At 70.2% G+C, this 18,705-nt stretch overlaps 4 protein-coding genes across 4 annotated transcripts; all 4 read left to right on the plus strand.

Annotated features, from left to right (window-relative positions):
* The first annotated feature begins 455 nt into the window (after positions 1 to 455).
* Positions 456 to 4,612, plus strand: LOC309583325 (aquaporin-2-like). The gene is given in 8 exon segments (XM_082298961.1): positions 456 to 1,155; positions 1,249 to 2,290; positions 2,292 to 2,381; positions 2,383 to 2,415; positions 3,121 to 3,441; positions 3,512 to 3,664; positions 3,740 to 3,820; positions 4,274 to 4,612. Coding segments are annotated over 7 exon segments (972 nt in total). The 5' UTR covers positions 456 to 1,155; positions 1,249 to 2,206; the 3' UTR covers positions 4,484 to 4,612.
* Positions 4,613 to 5,470: 858 nt separating this feature from the next.
* LOC309583446 (lens fiber major intrinsic protein) lies at positions 5,471 to 7,176 on the plus strand (the record flags this gene model as incomplete). The annotated part of the gene is made up of 4 exons (XM_082299132.1): positions 5,471 to 5,830; positions 6,294 to 6,458; positions 6,556 to 6,636; positions 6,961 to 7,176. 4 exons carry the CDS (start codon positions 5,471 to 5,473, stop codon positions 7,174 to 7,176), a joined length of 822 nt encoding a protein of 273 aa, XP_082155258.1.
* A 674-nt stretch (positions 7,177 to 7,850) lies between these two features.
* Positions 7,851 to 16,456, plus strand: TIMELESS (timeless circadian regulator; the record flags this gene model as incomplete). The annotated part of the gene is made up of 30 exons (XM_082299054.1): positions 7,851 to 7,879; positions 8,634 to 8,767; positions 8,844 to 8,997; positions 9,086 to 9,200; positions 9,277 to 9,339; positions 9,978 to 10,079; positions 10,171 to 10,329; positions 10,414 to 10,547; positions 10,628 to 10,715; positions 11,137 to 11,313; positions 11,390 to 11,607; positions 12,239 to 12,342; positions 12,423 to 12,592; positions 12,669 to 12,788; positions 12,866 to 13,017; positions 13,092 to 13,189; positions 13,265 to 13,373; positions 13,450 to 13,651; positions 14,056 to 14,207; positions 14,277 to 14,362; positions 14,455 to 14,578; positions 14,681 to 14,763; positions 14,835 to 14,983; positions 15,099 to 15,270; positions 15,350 to 15,418; positions 15,488 to 15,606; positions 15,729 to 15,873; positions 15,949 to 15,988; positions 16,109 to 16,218; positions 16,326 to 16,456. Exons 2-30 carry the CDS (start codon positions 8,671 to 8,673, stop codon positions 16,454 to 16,456), a joined length of 3,642 nt encoding a protein of 1,213 aa, XP_082155180.1. The 5' UTR covers positions 7,851 to 7,879; positions 8,634 to 8,670.
* A 595-nt stretch (positions 16,457 to 17,051) lies between these two features.
* Positions 17,052 to 17,957, plus strand: APOF (apolipoprotein F; the record flags this gene model as incomplete). The annotated part of the gene is made up of 1 exon (XM_082299055.1): positions 17,052 to 17,957. The coding sequence occupies one exon, from the start codon at positions 17,052 to 17,054 to the stop codon at positions 17,955 to 17,957; it is 906 nt and encodes a 301-aa protein (XP_082155181.1).
* Between the last annotated feature and the right edge of the window lie 748 nt (positions 17,958 to 18,705).

An 18,705-nucleotide genomic window follows, 5' to 3' on the forward strand; every position in this document is an offset into this window, starting at 1 on the left:
ACAGGGCAGGACTGAGAGGTGCTGGGGGTTCTGTGGACTAGGATGGAAGGATTCTGGGGGCACCTGGGGGGTTTCTGGGGCATCCTGGGGTCGTCTGAGCGTCCATACGGCCGGACTGGGGGACCTGGGGGGGGGGGTCCTTGGGGGCAGAATGTGGCATCTGGGGGGTGTATAGGGCAGGATTGGGGGTTCTGGGGGCACCTCGGTGAGGTCTGTGAAGTAGAAGGGGGCACCTGGGGGTTCCTGAGGGGGTTTATGGTCAGGACTGGGGGGGTCCTAGGTCACTGGAGGGGGTCTGAGCACCGAGGGGTCCTGGGGGGCAGGATGGGTTACCTGGGGGCACGTGGAGGGTCTGTAGGGCAGGATTGGGGGGGTTCAGAGGACACCTGGGGGGTCTATGGGGTAGGATAAGGGGTCTACAAGACAAGAGGAGGGGGTCTTGGGGGCACCTGGGAGGTCTGTAGGTCTTGGTGGTCCCCAAAGCGTCCGTGAGGTGACACAGAAACCCAGGAATATTCTGTCAGGGGCCGGGACAGCACAGGGCGGGGGGGACGGGAACAGGGTCTGGGGGAGCCCTCTGTCCCCCCCCTTCTCCACCCTTTGTCCCACTGGGTGTCCCCCTGAATGTCCCCTCCCCGTGTCCCCCCCCCCAATGACCGTCCACATGTCCCACCACGTGTCCCCCGTGTCCCTTCCCCTCGTGTTCTCCCCGCAATGCCCCCCCCCCAGTGTCACCCCCGGGGTGTCCCCCTCGAGTGTCCCCCCGTTGTTCCCCCTCTCATCTCCCCTCCCCAGTGTCGTCCCCCCCCCCCCGTATCCCCCCCATATTCCCCCATAGAATCCCCCCCGCCCAGTGCTGTCCCCCCCCCCCGGTGTCCCCCCGCGTGTCCCGGCGCTGTCCCAGCCCTTTGTGGCCGCGGATTGTTCTGGCTTTGCCGGGCTCAGCAGCGCCGGGGCCCCCCCCGTGCTGAGCCAGGGCCCCCCCGTGCTGAGCCAGGGCTTCGCCCGCTGACTCACCCCACGTGCGGGGCCGCTGCTGAGCCGGCAGAGCCACGGCCCGGGGGGGCACCGGGGCTGCCCCCACCCCCGACCCCTCCCGCTGCCCCCCCCGGGACCTGCACGGCGGGGACAGCCCCGGCCCCGAGCTCGTCCCGGGTGTGTGACCCCCCCCCAGGACAGCCCTGTGCCCCAGCTTGTCCCGGGTGTGTGATCCCCCCCAGGACAGCCCTGTGCCCCAGCTTGTGTCAGGTGTGTGACCCCCCCCAGGACAGCCCTGTGCCCCAGCTTGTGTCAGGTGTGTGACCCCCCCCAGGACAGCCCTGTCCCCATTCGTGTCCCGGGTGTGTGACCCCCCCAGGACAGCCCTGTCCCCATTCGTGTCCCGGGTGTGTGACCCCCCCCAGAACAGCCCTGTCCCCCAGCTTGTCCCGGGTGTGTGACCCCCCCAGGATAGCCCTGTCCCCATTCGTGTCCCGGGTGTGTGACCCCCCCCAGAACAGCCCTGTCCCCATTCGTGTCCCGGGTGTGTGACCCCCCCCAGAACAGCCCTGTCCCCATTCGTGTCCCGGGTGTGTGACCCCCCCCAGAACAGCCCTGTCCCCATTCGTGTCCCGGGTGTGTGACCCCCCCCAGGACAGCCCTGTACCCTTTAGTGTCCCAGGTGTGTGACCCCCCCCAGGACAGCCCTGTCCCCCAGCTTGTCCCGGGTGTGTGACCCCCCCCCAGGACAGCCCTGTCCCCCAGCTTGTGTCAGGTGTGTGACCCCCCCCAGGACAGCCCTGTCCCCATTCATGTCCCAGGTGTGTGACCCATCCTGGTCCCCCTGCCACGGACAGCCCTGTCCCCACCCTCGATCCACGTGTGTCACCCCTCCCGCTGCCCCCAGGGACCCTGTCCCCACTCTTGTCACAGATGTGTGAGACCCCCGCCCCCCTGACAGGGAACAGCCCCGTTTCCCGTGCTCGTCCCAGGCGTGTCACCCTGTCCCCACTCTTGTCTCAGGGGTGTGACCCCCTCGGCCCCCCTCAGGACCCTGTCCCTGTGCTTATCCCGGGTGTTTGACCCCCCCAGGGATAGCCCTGTCCCCGCTCTCATCCCAGATGTGTGACCCCCCCCTCATTCCCCCCAACCTTTCATCCCGGCCTTTCATCTCTGGTCGTCCTGGCAACACCCCAAAGGGTCCCGGGGGTTGCCATGGCACCCAGGGATGCTCCAAGCCCAAGGCAAGGATCCCCGAAGCCCCCTCCCAAAGTCCCACCCCACCCTCAGCGCCTCAGGGGTGCCCTGTGCCGGGGGGGTGGCAGTGCTGGGGGGTGACAGGGACAGGGGTGGCAGTGCCAGGGGGTGGGAGGTGCCCCCACCCCGGCTGTCCTCTGCGTTCCCCTCTCCCACAGCTGCGCCATGGCCATCAGGGAGGTAAGACCCTGCGAGCGGCCCTGACCCCCTCTAGCCACCCCAAAGCTACCACCCCGGGGTCCCTCCCTGCCAGGGGGGGTGGGTTAGCAGCCCCTAACTCATGGGGACTCCCTAAAGCTGTCACCTCAGTGCCCAGCCCATAGCCCTGGCACGGGAGTCTCTGTGTGCCCCTCACCGTGGCCCCCAGCCCTGTTGTGGCTCCTGCCCCCACCTTCGTCCCTGTGACCCCCCCATGGCCCCATTGCCAGGACATCCTGTCACCACAGTGCCCGGGGACTGACTGAGGGGTCCCATCCCCGAGGTACCCCCTCCCCATGGTACCTGGGGGATCCTGTTAGCGTGGCACCCCATCGCTGAGGTACCCCATCGCCCCAGCACCCCCCACTGTGGGACCCAGGTGCTGAGGGGTCCCATCCCCCGGGTACCCCATCTCTGAGCTACCCCATCCCCGTGGGTACCCAAAAACTGGGGCATCCTGTTGCCAGGGCACCCCACCACCAGGATACCCCATCACCAAGGGACCCCCACCACCACCGTGGTACCCCATCACCGTGGTACCCAATCACTGGAGCATCCTGTTGCCATGGCACCCCATCCCTGAGACACCCCATCCACAAGGCCCCCCCGTCCCACGTCACCCCCTCTCTGTGCCACCCGCTCCTGGCTGTGCCCGCGGGGTGACCTCCGGCCCCGCTGTCCCCCCAGGAGCTGTGCAGCGGCCGCTTCTGGCGGGGGGTGCTGGCGGAGGTGGCAGCGACCCTCATCTTCGTGGGGGTGGTCCTGGGGGCTTCCGCAGCCCCGGGGCCACTGGCTCCGGCTCTGGCCGGGGGGTTGGCAGCCGGGGGGCTCGTCTGTACCCTCGGGGGGCCCCAGGCCAACCCTGCGCTGACGCTGGCGCTGCTGTGCACCCGCAAGACGAGCGCCCTGCGCGGGGCTGCGGGGGTCCTGGCCCAGTGCGCAGGGGCCACGCTGGCCTCTGCTGCTGCCCGCGCAGCGCTGCCGGACGACACCGGCCTCGTCACCAGGGTGAGTGCCCTCATCCCTGTCCCCGTCCCTGTCCCCGTCCCGTGGCACTGGACAAGTGTCCCTCCCGCAGGTGAGCGCGGTGGGGACGGCGGGGACGGCGCTGGCCTGGGAGACCTTTGCCACCTTCCAGCTGGCGCTGGCCGCCTTCGCCGCCGCTGAGCACGCGGCCCCGCAGGCCGGGCTGGCCCTGGGCAGCGCCGTGGCAGCCGGTGCCCTGGCTGCAGTAAGGAATCCCTCATGTCCCACCTGCCCAGGGGGTCCCCACCCCACCAGCCCCTGACCCCCCTGTCTCCAACAGGGACCATTCTCCGGGGGCAGCATGAACCCCGCACGCTCACTGGGGCCAGCCATCGTCACCGGTGTCTGGGATGACCATTGGGTGAGTTGGGGGCACCCCCGGGCCCCCCCAGAGTCCCCAAGTAAGGGTGGGTCCCCCAGCTGCAGCGTGTGACCGCTGTGGTGCCATCCCCACCCCAGGACGGCGGTTCCTGGTCTTCCCTTCCCTGGGGTGGGTCCCCCTGGGACAGGTCAACATCAGCTGCGTCCCCAGCCTGGGCCCTCCTGGTGTCCCCATCGCAGGACAGGTGTGTCCCCACATTCCCATCCTTGGGACAGGCCTCGCCTCGTCCCCATCCTTGGGATGGACCCACCCCTGTCCCCCTACCCCAAATATGTGACCCCCCCCTCCCCACGGCTCCTCATCCCTGGGGCAGGTTCCTCTGCTCAGTCCCCATCACTGGGGAGGGGGTCCCCTGTCCCCCCCACCCCTGGCCAGCCCCCACCCCTGCATCCCCCCATCCCTGGCACACCCCAACACTCTGTGCCCCCCCAGGTGTACTGGCTGGGGCCGGTGCTGGGCGCCGTGCTGGCCGGGCTCTCCTACGAGTTCGTCCTGGCGCCCGGAGCCTCCCGGGAGAAGCTGGGTGCCTGCCTCGCCTGCCGGGACGTGGCTCTGGTGGAGACCCCCAGCCTGTCCCCCTCCTCAGTGGCCCACGACCCCTCAGCCCCCCCAGCTGACCAGCGGGAACCGGGCACTGCCTGAGCCCCCCCGGACCCCCCACTCCATCCCAGCCCCCCGATCCTCCACACCCTGACACCGGCTCCTCGCTGCCGCCAGAACCTTCCGTGGGGCACCCCACAGATGGGAGTGGGGGGGGGGGGTCCGTGTCCCTTCCCCTTTTACTGTCCTCTCCCCCCGTGGGTGGATTAAAGGTGTGTTGGGGTCGCAGGTGGGTGCGGAGTGACGCTGTGAGGGGCCGGGGGGAGTCCCGACCATCGTCCTGCGCCCTCGGAGTGCGGCGGCACCGCGGCCCCCGGGGCTGCGGGCGGGCGGGTGCCCCCTCCCCGCGGCCCCCCGGCGAGGGCGGGGGCCGGGACCCCCCGTCAGCCCGTCCCGTGCCGGGGAGCTGAGCGCAGCAAAGCCCTTTGTGGTGGCCTCTGCAGCCCCGGCAGATTCCGGCGGGCGCCAATGGCCGGGCCGAGCCCTAATCCCCCCGGCCGGGGACTCAGCGCCCGCTAAGCCGGGCTGAATAAACCCTCCCGCAGACAACAGCACCGGGGTGCGGTGGGGGGGGGGACACACCCCGCGGCCCCCAGCGGGGCCCACCCAGGACCCCTCCCGCGGGGTGGGGGCGGCTCCCATCGGGGTTGCCCCAAAGTGTCCCCAAAACATTTTGGGGGGTGGGAGGTGTGTCAGTGCTGGCCCCGAGCAGGGGGGTGTCCCCCAAACCCCACTGAGGGCACCAATGGGTCACAGCCCCCCCCTCGCCTTCCCCAGGGATGGGGGGGCGGCGCAGCTCGGGGGGGGGGTCCCCACTATTCGGGGGGGTGTGGGGCTGCCCGGGGGGCTCGGGGGGGGGGTTCCTCACCGCGTGTCACCTGTCCCGTGCCCCGGGCAGCGAAGTGGTTAACGGGAGGTGGCGGAGGTGGGATCCCACCCCCGGGGCCGGCCCGGGGGGGCCTTATAAAGGTGGGCGCGGGCGGCCCCCGGGGAGGGGAGCGGGGCCGTGGAGGGCAGCGGGGCCAGGCCATGCGGGAGCTGCGCTCGTCCGCCTTCTGGAGGGCCGTCCTGGCCGAGTTCCTGGGCAGCCTCCTCTATGCCCTGCTGGGGCTGGGGGCCTCCCTGCGCTGGGCCCCGGGCCCCCCCAGCGTCGTGGGGGCCGCCCTGGCCTTCGGGCTGGCCCAGACCACCCTGGTGCAGGCGCTGGGCCATGTCAGCGGGGGCCACGTCAACCCGGCCATCACGCTGGCCTTCCTGCTGGCCTCGCAGCTCTCCCTGCCCCGTGCCCTGGGCTACCTGCTGGCCCAGGTGCTGGGCATGCTGGCTGGCGCCGGGGTGCTCTACGGGGTGACCCCGGCCCCCGTCCGCGGCACCCTCGGCCTCAGCGCGGTGAGCGGGGACACGAGGGGGATCGGGGGGCTGGGGGTGTCTGCAGGGCTGGGGGACCATGGGGTGTGGCATTGGGATGGGGGTGTAATAGGGATTAGGGGGGACTGGGGGGCTCCGGGAGCTGTTTGGGGGTCTGAGGTACTCTGGGACTGTAATGGGGGGTTGTGGGATTTGGAGGGATTGGGGAGGGTCCAGGGGTTGTTTTGGGCTCTGGGGTACCATGGGGCTGTAATGAAGGTTCTGGGGTTCAGAGGTTGTTTGAGGGGTCTGATGGTGGAGTGAGAGGTCCAGAAGGTGTTTTGGGGTTTGGGGTGATGCGGGACAGTAATGGGGGCTGGGCATCAGGGAGGAGTTGGTGGTACAGTGGGGTTTTGGGGTGTGGAAGGATAACGAGGGGGGATTTGGGGTGCTGGGGGGAATGGGGGAGCATCTCTGCGGGGTGCTGAGCCCCCTCCCCGCGCAGCTGCACCCCGGCGTGGGCCCGGGCCAGGGCACGGTGGTGGAGCTGCTCCTGACCGCCCAGTTCGTCCTCTGCGTCTTCGCCAGCTTCGACGACCGTCACGACGGGCGCCCGGGCATGGCCGCCGTGCCCGTCGGCTTCTCCCTCGCCCTCGGCCACCTCTTCGGGGTAAGGGCGGCCGCGGGGACCCCCGTGCTTGGACCCCGGGGGCTGGGAGGGGGCTGGGGGGCAGCTGTCCAGTCCCCCACCGCCCTGTCCCCCGCAGATCCACTACACGGGCGCCAGCATGAACCCCGCTCGCTCCTTTGCCCCCGCCGTCATCACCCGCAACTTCGCCAACCACTGGGTAAGTGGGGGGGGACGGGGACCCCCAAACCCGCCCCGGGCCCCCCCAGTCCCTCCCCGCTTGTCCCTGTCCTGCCCCAGCCGCTGTGTCCCCGCTGAGGGCGGGCGGCTGCCGGTGTCACCACGGTGACAGCAGCACCCCGGGGTGCTGGGGACTCCCAGCCCTGATTCCCCGATATCCCGAGCGGGGACAAGCGGCCGCCCCCCGCTCACCGGGAGTCGGGTGTCCGCGGCCGGGCCGGTGCCCGGGCGTCAGCGGGGAGGGTGCCGTGTCCCGGGGGGCCGCGGATCCCCCGGTGCCGGTGCCCACGCCGCCCCCCCGCAGGTGTACTGGGCGGGCCCGCTGCTGGGCGCGGCGCTGGGCGCGGTGCTGTACGAGTTCGCGCTGTGCCCGCGGCCGCGCAGCCTGGCCGAGCGCCTGGCCGCCCTCAAGGGAGAGCCGCCCGCCCCCACCGCCGTCACCGCCGTCACCGCCGCCGCCGCCGAGCCGCCGCCCGAGCCGCCGGCAGAGCCGCTGGAGCTGAAGACGCAGGGGCTGTAACGGGGCCCGTCCCGGGGCGCGGCCCCGCGCCCGCCGCTGCTTTGCTGTGACGGGGCCGCCGCGGTGCGTGTGGTGCGTGTGTGTGCGGCGCGGCGCGGCGGGCGGGCGGCGGCTGGGCCCCGCTGCCGGGAACCGGCCACCGGGCTGCCCGGAGCCGCCCGTACCGGGCCGGGGCCGCCCCGCCCCGCCGCGGCGGGACTTCTGTGTTCGGTGAATTAAACCTGCTCTTTTATTTTGGTAACCGCTCGCGGCCGTGCCCGGCGCCGGGAACCGGGAGGGACCGAGGTGGGGGGGGGGATACCGGAGCCCCCCCGGTGGCCGCGCGCGGATGGCGGGAGGTGCCGCCCGTTCCCGCTCCCGGCGTAGGTCCCGCCCAGCCAGGGCCGTTCTTAAAAGGGCAACGCCACCACCGCGTCCCGTCCCCGCAATGAGACCCTCCCGTCTCCCGCCCCGCAGCGCCGTGGGGCGGGGGGCGAGGGCAGCGGGGTTCGGGGCGTACCGAGGCACCGAGCCGCCGCTTGGTGCCCGTGGCGGACGGCGGGGGACGTGTGTGGAGGGGGGCACAAGAAGGGCCACCGGGAGCTTCAGTGGGCGTTGCCGCTTGAAGGGTGCGGGCGGGGCGGGGCCTCGGCCCGCGGGAACTGGGGCGGTTGTGTAACGCCGCCCCCGCGCCGGGAGCGGGAGCGCGGCCGTGAGGGCGCCGGTGAGCGGGACGGGGGACCGGGACCGGGACCGGGGGGGCGTGCGGGGTCCGGGGGCGGGGAATGCCCCGGGACCGGCGGGGACCGGGGACTGGGGGTGATCCGGGGTCGGGGAGCACCGAAACGGGGGGATGATTCGGGATCGGGAGGGATCGGAACGGCGGGGGGGTTGATACGGGATCGGGGGAACCGGGACTGTCGGGCAGGGATACTCCGGGGTCTGGAGGGTGTTCCGGAATCCGGGGGCCCGGGGAGTGCTCTCGGATCAGGGGGGTCCGGGGCGGGGAGTGCCCCGGGACTGGGGGGGTGGGACTGGGGCTGGGGTCCGGGGTCGGGGGGGCGGTTCTGAGATCTGGGGAGTGCCGGGAATGCTCCGGGATCGAGAAGGCAGCGGAGCCGACCGGGATCGGGGTGTACTCCGGCATCGGGGGGAACCGAAATGGAGCGGGGGGGTGATACGGAATCGGAGGAACCGGGGCTGAGGGGTGCGCCGGTATTGGGGTGGACCGGGACCGGGAGGTGCGCTGGGACTGAGGGGGTACCGGGGCCTGGGGGTTGCTGCGGGGTCGGAGGGGTGCGGTATCGAAGGTGACCGGGCCTGGGAGGTCCGTCGGTGTTGGGGAGACTGGGACCGGAGGCTGCCCCGGGATCAGGGGGACCAGGACCGGCAGGTGGGCCCGTATCGGGGGAGCTCGGAACGGGTGGGAGAACCCCAGCCCGGGGGTACCGTGCAGCCGTGCTGACGGTGGCCCGCAGGCCGCCGGTGCTGGTCCCGAGCGCAGCCCCGCGCTGCATGGACTGGTACATGATGAACTGCGAGCTCCTGGCCACCTGCAGCGCCCTGGGCTACCTGGAGGGCGACGTGTACCACCGGGAGCCCGACTGCCTGGGTAGGTGGGCACCGGGGGGGGAAGGGGGGCAGCGGGGGCCAGGGACGGCGGGGACTGACGGCACCGTGTCCCCCAGAGAGCGTCAAGGACCTGATCCGGTACCTGCGCCATGAGGATGAGACCCGGGACGTGCGGCAGCAGCTGGGGGCAGCCCAGATCCTGCAGAACGACCTCCTGCCCATCCTGGTGCAGTACCCGCAGGACAAGGTGCTCTTCGACGCCGTCATCAGGTACCAGGCGACAAGTCTGGGGTCAGGGGTGGCCCTGTGGGGGCTCCTCACAGGGCAGGGGTCCCTCACACCTCTCCACCCCTCGCAGGCTGATGGTGAACCTGACGCAGCCGGCCCTGCTCTGCTTCGGGAAGGTGCCATCAGATGCCGCCTCCCGGCACTACTTTCTGCAGGTGCTGTCCTACCTGCAGGCCTACAAGGAGGTGAGTCTGCCCGGGGAGGGGTCGTGGGCAGGGGGCTTTGCCCGCACCCCCCCTTGCTCACATGGGCTCTCTGCAGGCGTTCGCCAGTGAGAAGGTGTTCGTGGTGCTCAGTGAGAAGCTCTACAACCTCCTACAGCTGGTGAGTCCCCTGTCCCCGGGGGACTGTGGGTTCTGTCCCTGCTGGGGGTCCCTCAGGGGTTGGGGGGTCTGTCATCCTAGGGGGCTGTGGGTCTGTACCTGCTGGGAGTTCCTCAGGAGGCTCTGGGGTCTGTCACTGCCAGGGGTCCCCGTGGGGGCTGCAGGGTTTGTCCCTGCTGGGAGTCCCTCAGGGGTTGGGGGTCTGTCCCTATTGGGGGTTCTTCAGGGGGCTGTGGGGTCGGTCCTCCTGGGGGGCTATGGGTCTGTCCCTGCTGGGGGTCCCGAGGAGGCTGCAGGATCTGCCCCTGCTGAGGGTCCCTCAAGGGGCTGTGGAGTCTGTCCCTGCCATGGTTCCCCAGGGGGATGCAGGGTCTGTTCCTACTGGGGGTCCTTCAGGGGGCTGTGGGGTCAATCCCTGCTGGGGGTCCATGGGGGGCTGTGGGGTTGGTCATCCTGGGGAGCTGTGGGTCCATTCCTGCTGGGTGTCCCCAGGAGGCTCCGGGGTCTGTTCCTGTCAGGGGTCCCCACGGGGGCTGCAGGGTCTGTCCCTGCTGGGTGTCCCCAGGAGGCTGTGGGATCCTTCCCTGCCGGGGACCCCCAGGGGGGGTGTGGGGGGCCCTGACAGCTCTGTCCCCCCAGGACTGGGAGCAGCGGCAGGAGGAGGACACGCTGCTGATCGAGAGGATCCTGCTGCTGGTGCGCAACGTGCTGCATGTGCCCCCAGACCCCACAGAGGAGCAGGTACCGGGATGGGGCCCTTCCCTGGCTCCCCGGCAGGTTTGGGGCCGCGGTGGCTCCATGGGGACCCCCGACACCCTCCTCCCACCCGCAGCAGGGTGTGGACGGCGATGCCAGCGTGCACGACCGGGTGCTGTGGGCGCTGCACATCAGCGGCATGGATGACCTGCTCAAATTCCTGGCCAGCGCCCAGGTGGAGCAGCAATGGGCCCTGCACGTCCTGGAGATCATCTCCCTCATGTTCCGTGACCAGGTGAGCCGGGGTAGAGGTGGTGGGGCAGGGGGCAGGGACCCCCCCCCCCAAGAGCACCCACAATGCTGACAGAGTTTCTGGCAGAGCCCAGAGGAGCTGGCGGCGCTGGGACAGGGGACAGCGGGTGCTGAGCACAGGGAGGACACGCGGGAGCTGGAGAGCCTGCGGCAGCGGGAGCTGGCAGAGAAGAGAGCCCGGGCACTGCAGCGCCCGTCCAGGTGAGGAAGGGGGGACTGTGTGACAGGGCTGGGACCCCCGTGGTGGGGACAGCAGCACTCAGCCCCTGTTCCCTGCCCAGGCATTCCCGCTTCGGTGGCTCCTACGTCCTGCAGGGCTTCAAGTCCATCGGGGACCGGGATGTGGTGTTCCACAAAGGGCTGCACAACGTGAGTGTGGGGCCAGGGAGGTGGTGGGGGGCACGGGGCTGGGGATGTGGCAGGAGACAGGAATGTGTGTGGAACGTGGGGCTGGGGATGTGGCACGGGATGGAGGGACAGGGATGTGGTGGGAGGTGCAGGAATGTGGCGAGGGGCACGGGGCTGGGGACATCATGGGGGGCACAGGGCTGGGGACATGGTAAGGAGCAGGGGAACAGGAATGTGGGTGGGACACAGGGCAGGAGATGGGGTGTGGAGCACAGAACCAGGGAGGTGGTGGGGTTGTAGGAACAGGGACACGGTGTGGGGCACAGGGATGTGGTGAGGGGCACCGGGATGGGGACATGATGGGTGGCACGGAGCCAGGGAGGTGGCAGGGGGCACCAGCACAGTGCCACGGGGACAAATCTGGCCTCTCCATCCCCTGCAGCTGAAGAGCTACACCCACGACCTGGGCAAGGAGCCCCGGCGGGTGCCCCGGCACCGCCAGGCCGCCCCCGAGTCCGAGCCCTCCCGCCGCTCCGCCCGCAACGTCCGGCTCTTCCTGTGCCACTTCTGCCAGGACTTCCTGGAGGGCTGCTACAACCGCCTGATGCTGCTGGTCAAGGTGAGGGGCTGGAGGGGCTGGGACCCCCTCCCCGGGCTGCAGGACCCCTGCTGAGCCCCCCCCCGGTCACCCCCAGGACCAGCTGGTGCGGGAGAAGGCTCAGCAGCACGACGAGACCTATTACCTATGGGCCACCGCCTTCTTCATGGCTTTCAACCGGTGCCGTGGCTTCCGGCCCGAGCTGGTGTCCGAGACTGTGGGGGTCCGAGCCTTCCACTTCATCGAGCAGAACCTCACCACCTACTACGAGATGGCACTGATGGACAAGAAGGAGGCAACAACCTGGGCCCGCAGGTCAGTGCCTGGGACCCCCCCCCAGGGCACCTGGGACACCCCTCAGTGTCTGGGATCCCCCCAATACCTGGCACTCCCCATGGTGCCTGGGATTTTCTGGGCACCTGGGACTCTTTGGGTACCTGGGAGACCCCAGGGCACCTGGGGCACCCCTCAGTGTCTGGAGCCCCCCCAGTACCTGGCACTCCCTGTGGTGTCTGGGACCTTCTGGGCACCTAGGATCCCCACAGTACCTGGGTACTCCCAGTGCCTGGGACCCCTTTGGCACCTGGGACCCCCAAGTATCTGGGATTCTCCTTGGTGTCTGGGACCCTGTGGGCACATGGGACTCTTGGGATGCCTGGGATCCCCTGGTGTCTGGGACCCCCTGGGCACTTGGGACACCCCACAATGCCTGGGACACCCACCCTCCCCTGCCCAGGTCACCTGTGACCTCCCTGGTGCCTGGAACACCCCAGGAACCCTGGGCACCTGGGACTTTGTGTTGCCTGGGACCCCCTTGGGCATTTGGGACTCTAGGAGTGCCTGGGACCCCCACAGTGCCTGGATTCCCCTGGACGCCTGGAAACCCCCCTGGTGCCTGAGACCCCCCACCTTTGGGCACCTGTGACCCCCTCCCTGCCATCCCCAGGATGCACTTGGCCCTGAAGGCGTACCAGGAGCTGCTGCGGACGGTGCAGGAGATGGACCGCTCGCCGGAGCAGGCGGTGCGGGACAGCAGCCAGGTCATCAAGAGTGAGTCCCTCTGTCCCTCCACCCATCCCTGGGGGGTGATCCCTGACCCACCCCTTCCCACTGCCCCCCCTCCTCCCCAGGCAACATCTTCTACCTGATGGAATACCGGGAACTCTTCCTCGCGCTCTTCCGCAAGTTCGACGAGACCAAGCAGCCGCGCAGCTTCCTGCGGGACCTGGTGGAGACGGCCCACCTCTTCCTCCGCATGCTGGAGCGCTTCTGCCGCGGCCGTGCCAACCTCGTGGTGCAGGTGGGATGTGGCTGCTTCACCTTGGGGGTCCCTTGAGCTCGGGCAGTCCCTCCTGAGCCCATCGTTGCCCACCCAGAGCAAACGTGTGTGGAGGAAGAAGAAGCCTCGCGCGCCCGCGCCGCCCGCCCCGCCCAGCGCCGCCGAGCTGGAGCAGCTGTGGGAAGGATTGGCTCCGCAGCTCCAGGCCTGTCTGGAGGTACCAGGGAAGGGTCCGGCCCCATGGGACGCTCTGGGGGTGTTGGTGGGGCATGGGGTGACCCTGTCCTGCCCAAGGGCGAGGTGCCCCTCCCCGAGGACGTGGTGCCCTTCGATGCCGCCTCGGAGACGCCGGTGGAGGAGCAGCGCGCGGAGGCTCTGCTGCGGATCCAGGAGTGCCTGTGGGATTCCCGCGTGCCCCAGGCCCTGCGGCTGCTCCGCTCTGCCAGGTACCGGCACCGCGATGCCCATCCCATGCCCGGCGCGTGGGAACGCGGTGCCAGCCTGTTCCCGCTGTCCCCAGGGACGTCTGGCCCGAAGGGGACGTGTTCGGAGCCGCGGACGCGGGGCCGCCCGAGGAGACGCAGCTGCTGCGGGAGATCCTCGTCGCTCCCCTGCCCAGTGAGTCCCCAGCTGTGACACCGGGAAGGGGGAAAACTGTGGGGCACTGTGGCCCCTCAGCACATCCCACCGCAGGGCACGCGCCCGAGGAGCCCGAGGAAGAGGAAGAGGAGGATGAGGAAGAGGAGGAGCAGACCGTGCAGGTGTCGGAGAAGGAATTCAACTTCCTCGACTACCTGAAGCGGTGAGAAGGGTTTGGGGGGGGTCTGAGGGGGTCCCGCTGTGGAGCGGCCACGCTGACGGGGCTGCCGGGCGGGCAGGTTCGCCTGTGCCCCCGTGGTGCGGGCGCTGGTGCTGCTGCTCAGGGGGTACGCGCAGAACAGCCCCCGCACCAACCACTGCGCCGCGCGCCTGCTGCACCGCCTGGCCCGCGACCTGCGCATGGAGCCGCTGCTCTTCCAGCTCTCCCTCTTCGCCCTCTTCCACCGCCTGCTCAGCGACCCTGCGGCTGCCGCGCACCAGGTCAGACACGGCCCTGAGCCCCCCCGGGAGGGGTCAGTCCCTTCAGCCCCCAGCCCCGCTCTGTCCCTGTGGCCCCAGCCCCCTTCTGTCCCTGTGGCCCCAGCCCCCCTCTGTCCCTGCGGCCCCCAGCCCCTCTCTGTCCCTGCAGCCCCCAGCCCCGCTCTCCATCTCTGCTGTCCCCCAATCCTGCTCAGTCTCTGGTGTCCCCCAGCCCCCTCTCTGTGCCCACATCTCCCAGCCCCCCTGTCCATCTCTGGTGTCCCCCAGTCCCTCTCCAGCCCTGTGTCTGCAGCTTCACTCTGTCCCCACATTACCCAGCCCCACTCTCTGTCCCTGGTGTCCCCCAGCCCCACTCTCTTGTCCGCGGTGTCCCTCAGCCCCTCTCTCCCTCCTGCTGTCCCCAGGAGCTGGTGGCCTTGGCTAAATTCATCCTGGGAAAGTTCTTTGCGCTGGCGGCCACCAACAAAAAGGCCTTTGTGGAGCTGCTCTTCTGGAAGAGCCCGGCCATCGTCTGCGAGATGACCAAGGGCTACAGCTCCCTGCAGGAGGGAGAGGGGTGAGTGGGCTGGGGAGGGGGCTGCAACCCCCTGTCCCCTCCTCTCACCTCCCCTCTGCCCCTCCCCAGGACCACCCGGAGCCGGGTCTCCCCCTGGACCCCCCAGGAGGAGCAGGAGCTGCAGGAGCTGTACTGGAAGTACAAGGAGGTGGAAGGTACTGGGGGTCCCTGGGGTGTGGGGGGGTGGCAGTGGGACCCCCGGGGGGGGTGGCAGGGGCTCTGTCCTTACATCCCCCGTGTTCCACAGGTGGGGACATCATCGCTGCCATCCTGGCCCATCTCCCAACGCCCGGGCGGACACGGAGGCAGGTGGTGAAGCAGCTGGTGCGGATGGGGCTGGCCAGCAGTGCCAAGGACTTCCAGCAGGAGAGGTGGAGCAGGGACCCCCAGGGACAGGGCAGGGACCCCTGGGGACAGGACAGGGACTCACCCCTGTCCGGGGCAGGGACCCATGGCTGTTTCCCACCCTGCAGGAAGGGCACCCGCATCGTGCTGTGGACGCAGGAGCAGGAGGAGGAGCTGACGCGGCTTTTCGAGGAATTCCAGGGCTCAGACGGTGAGCTGGACACGGGGGGAAGCCCCCTAAAACCCCCCTGTAGCCCCCCAGCCTGACCCCCCTTCCCACAGACGTCCTGGGGAACATCATGAAGCATCTGACGGCACGGCGCTCACGGGCTCGGGTGGTGGAGAAGCTGCTGGGGCTGGGGCTGGTGGCAGAGCGCAAGGAGCTGTTCAAGAAGCGCCGGAGGAAGGGCCACGGCCCCGGCCCCGGGCAGGTACGGGGGTGCTGGGGGCTCCCAGGCTGTGCCCTGGGGGTGCTGTCCCATCCTGGGGGCACCCAAACACGGCCTGTCCCCATCCCAGGCACCCAAACACTGCTGGTTCCCTCAGGCTGCCGTGAGTGTCCCGGCTGTGCCGGCCCAGGACAGCTCGGGAGAGGACGAGGACAGCGAAGAGGAGGAAGAGGAGGATGAGGATGAAGCAGAGGAAGGCCCCATGGAGGAGCACTGGGTGCCTGAGGAAGGGGCTGGGCAGGACCTGGCGCAGCACCTGCATCAGGAAGGTGGGTGAGGGGCTCCGAGCCCCCCTGAGTTGGGCTTGGCTGCGGGGCCGGACCCTGTGTCACCTTGTGCTGTCCCCAGGCCTGGCGGGGCCCCTGCGGTGGCTGGAGACCTGTCTGCGGAGGGTGGCGGGGGACCGCGAGGAGGACGGTGAGCGAGGCGGAGGTCGGGCGGGGGGGCTGCGGGGTCGGGGTCCCGCTGACGGCGCTCCCGGCCCAGGCGTGTCCCACCCGGTGCCGCTGGTGCCGCTGACGGAGGAGAACGAGGATGCCATGGAGGACCGGCACTTCCGGACCCTGCTGCGGCAGCTGGGGCTGCGGCCGCCTGCCAGCGAGCAGGTGAGGTCCCTGTCCCCATCCCTGTCCCCATCCCTGTCCCCATCCCTGTCCCCGTCCCTGTCCCCGTCCCTATCCCCTCGCTCCCGGCACAGCCCTGCAATGTCCCCCCCGTCCCTGCCCAGGAATCCTTCTGGCGCATCCCGGCCGCCCTCACCCCGCAGCAGCTCCGGCGTGCGGCCGCCTCCATCGCCCGCCATGGCCATGACCCCTCAGGATCCCCCCAGGACCCGCCGGAGCCACCCGGGTGCCCCCAAGACCCGGCTCCAGGTGAGGGGTGGGGCTCGGGGGTGCGGGACCCCCAGATGTGGGGCTGGCTCTCAGCCCCCTCTTTGTGCCCTTCAGCAGAGCCGCTGCCGGCAGGGCTGGGATCGGACTCGGAGAGGTGAGACCGGGGTTCCCTTCCCCTCTGCCCGGTTTGGAGGGTCCCCTCTCCCTGCCTGGGGCAGGGATCCAGCCCCCTGCGTTCTCCCCGTGTGGGGCTGAGCTGTGCCAACCCCTGCAGCGAGGAGCCCGTCCCGGTCCCCATGCCTGTCCCCAGCCCGGTGCAGCCACGCACCAAGAGGCGCCGGGAGCTCGCCAGCGAGGATGAGGATGAGGATGGTGGGAGCTCAGGTGGGTTCAGCCCCTCTGGGGGTCACTGGGTGGGGGTTGTCCTGTCCCCGGCCGCTTTGCCACATCCCTGGGGGGCTCAGCCCTCTCCCCTCTCCCTCCACCCACAGGCACCGAGCCGGCCCCCGCAGCCCCCTGCTCCGAGGAGGATGAGGAGGATGAGGATCCACAGCCCCGGGGGCGGCGGAAGCGCATCCGCTGCCTGGAGGAGGAGGAGGAGGAGGAGGAGGAGGAGGGTTGAGGGGCTCCCCCTGCCCTGCCTGTGCCCAGGCCCTGTGCTGTTTCCTGGGCTTTTTGCAGATTTTATTGGATTCCTGCAGGTTTTCTGCAGTTTTTCTGGGGTTTCTGCAGATTTTCTTCTGCAGGTTTTGATGCTGTTTTTAAAGGCTGCACAAGCAACCAGTTGTTCCACCCTCCCCCCTTCCCCTGGTGTCCTCATCTCCCTGTTTTACCCCAAATTCCCTCTTTTTCCTCAGCTGCTGGTTTTGGGTTTTTTTTTTCCTAAAACTTTTAAAATCTGGACAGGGCCCAAATAAATAAAGGTGACTTTTGGCCTTCTGGGGTGTGTGGGTCTGCAGGGGGGCTGGGGGCTCGAGCTGCCCTGGCCACAGGGAGTGCCCAGTCCCTGTCCCTGTGCTGGACGTGTCGCAACTCCCTGATAACAACGGCTATAAAGGGGTCACGAGGCCGGCCGCGGCCGCAGCGGCCGGACAGGGCAGGGGACAGCAGCGAGCGGTGAGCCGGGGCGCGGGGGGTCACGGGGGGCTGCAGGCACGGGGGGTCTGACAGGGCTCTGCCCTTCTCCCACTTCCACAGACCCTCCCCGAGCTGCCACCATGCCCCGGCTTCTGCTCTTCCTCCTGTTCCTCATCCTCGGCCGCGCCATCGCTGTGTCCGACATCACCCCCGGGCCGGCTGGCAGTGACCAGGAGCTGGCTGGACAGGACCGGGCGCTGCTGGCGGGGCTGGCGGAGCCCGTCCGGCCGCGGGCACTGGGGGTCCCGTGCCGGACCCTGCGCCCTGCCGCCCTGCCCGGCTTCTCCCGGCTGCCGCCGCTGCCCCGTGGCCTGGCCCGTGCCGCCCTGGCCCTGGCACTGCTCGGGGCCGGCTGTGCCCCCCAGGCCGAGGCCGAGGCGCTGGAGCTGGAGCGGGAGCTGGGGACCCCCACGGCCGCGGCGCTGCTGCGGGGGCTGGCGCGGCTACCGGGCACTCCGCTCCCCCGGCCGCTGGCCCTGCTGCTCCTCAGCCTGGCCCGGCCGGGGGGCTCTGCCTGTGCGGATCCCACCCGGCTCCGGACCCCCGTGCCCGGCACAGAGCCCACGCCACTCTCAGGCCACGGTGTCCGGGAGTTCCCGGGTGTCCGGCTGTGCCGAGGCACCGTCCGGCGCCGGCGGGAGGACGAGGACGCCTGCAGCCCGGCGGGGGAGCGGGAAGCCCACCGGGTGCTGGACTGGGTGCCGGGCGTCAGCATCTTCTACAACCTGGGCACCAGCATCTACTTCGCCTTCCAGGGCTGCGAGGCCACGGCGTCCACGCGGGCGCTGGAGGCCGCCGAGGACCTGGGCTACGCCGGGCTGGCCGCGCTGACCGGCGGCCTGGGTGGCCCCGTGGCCATGGGGGTGCAGCTGGGGCTGCAGCCGGGGCTCAAGGCCGGCGTGCGGGCGCTCATCGGCTACTTCACCTCGGCCGGGGAGCCCTCACCGGTACCCACTGCCCACAGCGGCCCCGTGGTCATCGTTTGAATAAAGGCCACGTGTGGCAGCCGGGGCCAGGTCCCTGTTTGGGGGAGGCTGGGGCCGGATCGATGCGGGGTCACCCTGCACTGGGGCACCGCGATCTTGGCCGCGTGGTGGCCTGACCCACGTGGTGGCAGCTGGCCTGGGCCTGTCCTTGTCCGTCTGTGGCTCTGTCCCCACGGCCTGTCCCCGTCCCCATGGCCTGTCCCTGTCCCCACAGCCCCAGCCCTGTTCCCACAGCCAGTCCATCCCAGCGGCCACACTGCCCTGTCCCCGTGGCTCTTTCCCTCTCTCCCTCCAGCCCATCCCTGTCCCCAGGGCTCTGTGTTCCTCTCCCCATGGCCCTGACCCTGTCCCCATCCCCGCAGTTTCTCCCTGACTCCGTACCCCTGTCCCCACAGCCTGTCACTGTCCCCACACCTCTGCCCCTGTCCCCGTAGCTCCGTCGTCCCTGTCCCAGCGGCTCTAATCCTGTCCCCATGGCTGGTCCCCATCCCCATGGCCTGTCCCCACAGCTCGTCCCGCTGTCCCACTGGTTCTGTCCCCGGCCCCCTGTCCCTGTCCCGCCGCCCATCCCGGGCCGCCGCCGCCGCTCCCTCCCGGGGTCCCCGCTGACCCCGCCCCCGGCCCCGCCCCCACAACGGCCCCGCCCCTCGTGACGTCAATCTGGGGAAATGGGCGACGCCGCGGAAAGCCGCTGCTCGCGGGGGCGTGGCCTCGGCGCCGCGCTCCGCCAATCACCGCGCAGAGAGGA

This window comes from Coloeus monedula (assembly GCF_965178545.1).
Source record: "Coloeus monedula genome assembly, chromosome: 30".
NCBI lineage: Eukaryota > Metazoa > Chordata > Aves > Passeriformes > Corvidae > Coloeus > Coloeus monedula.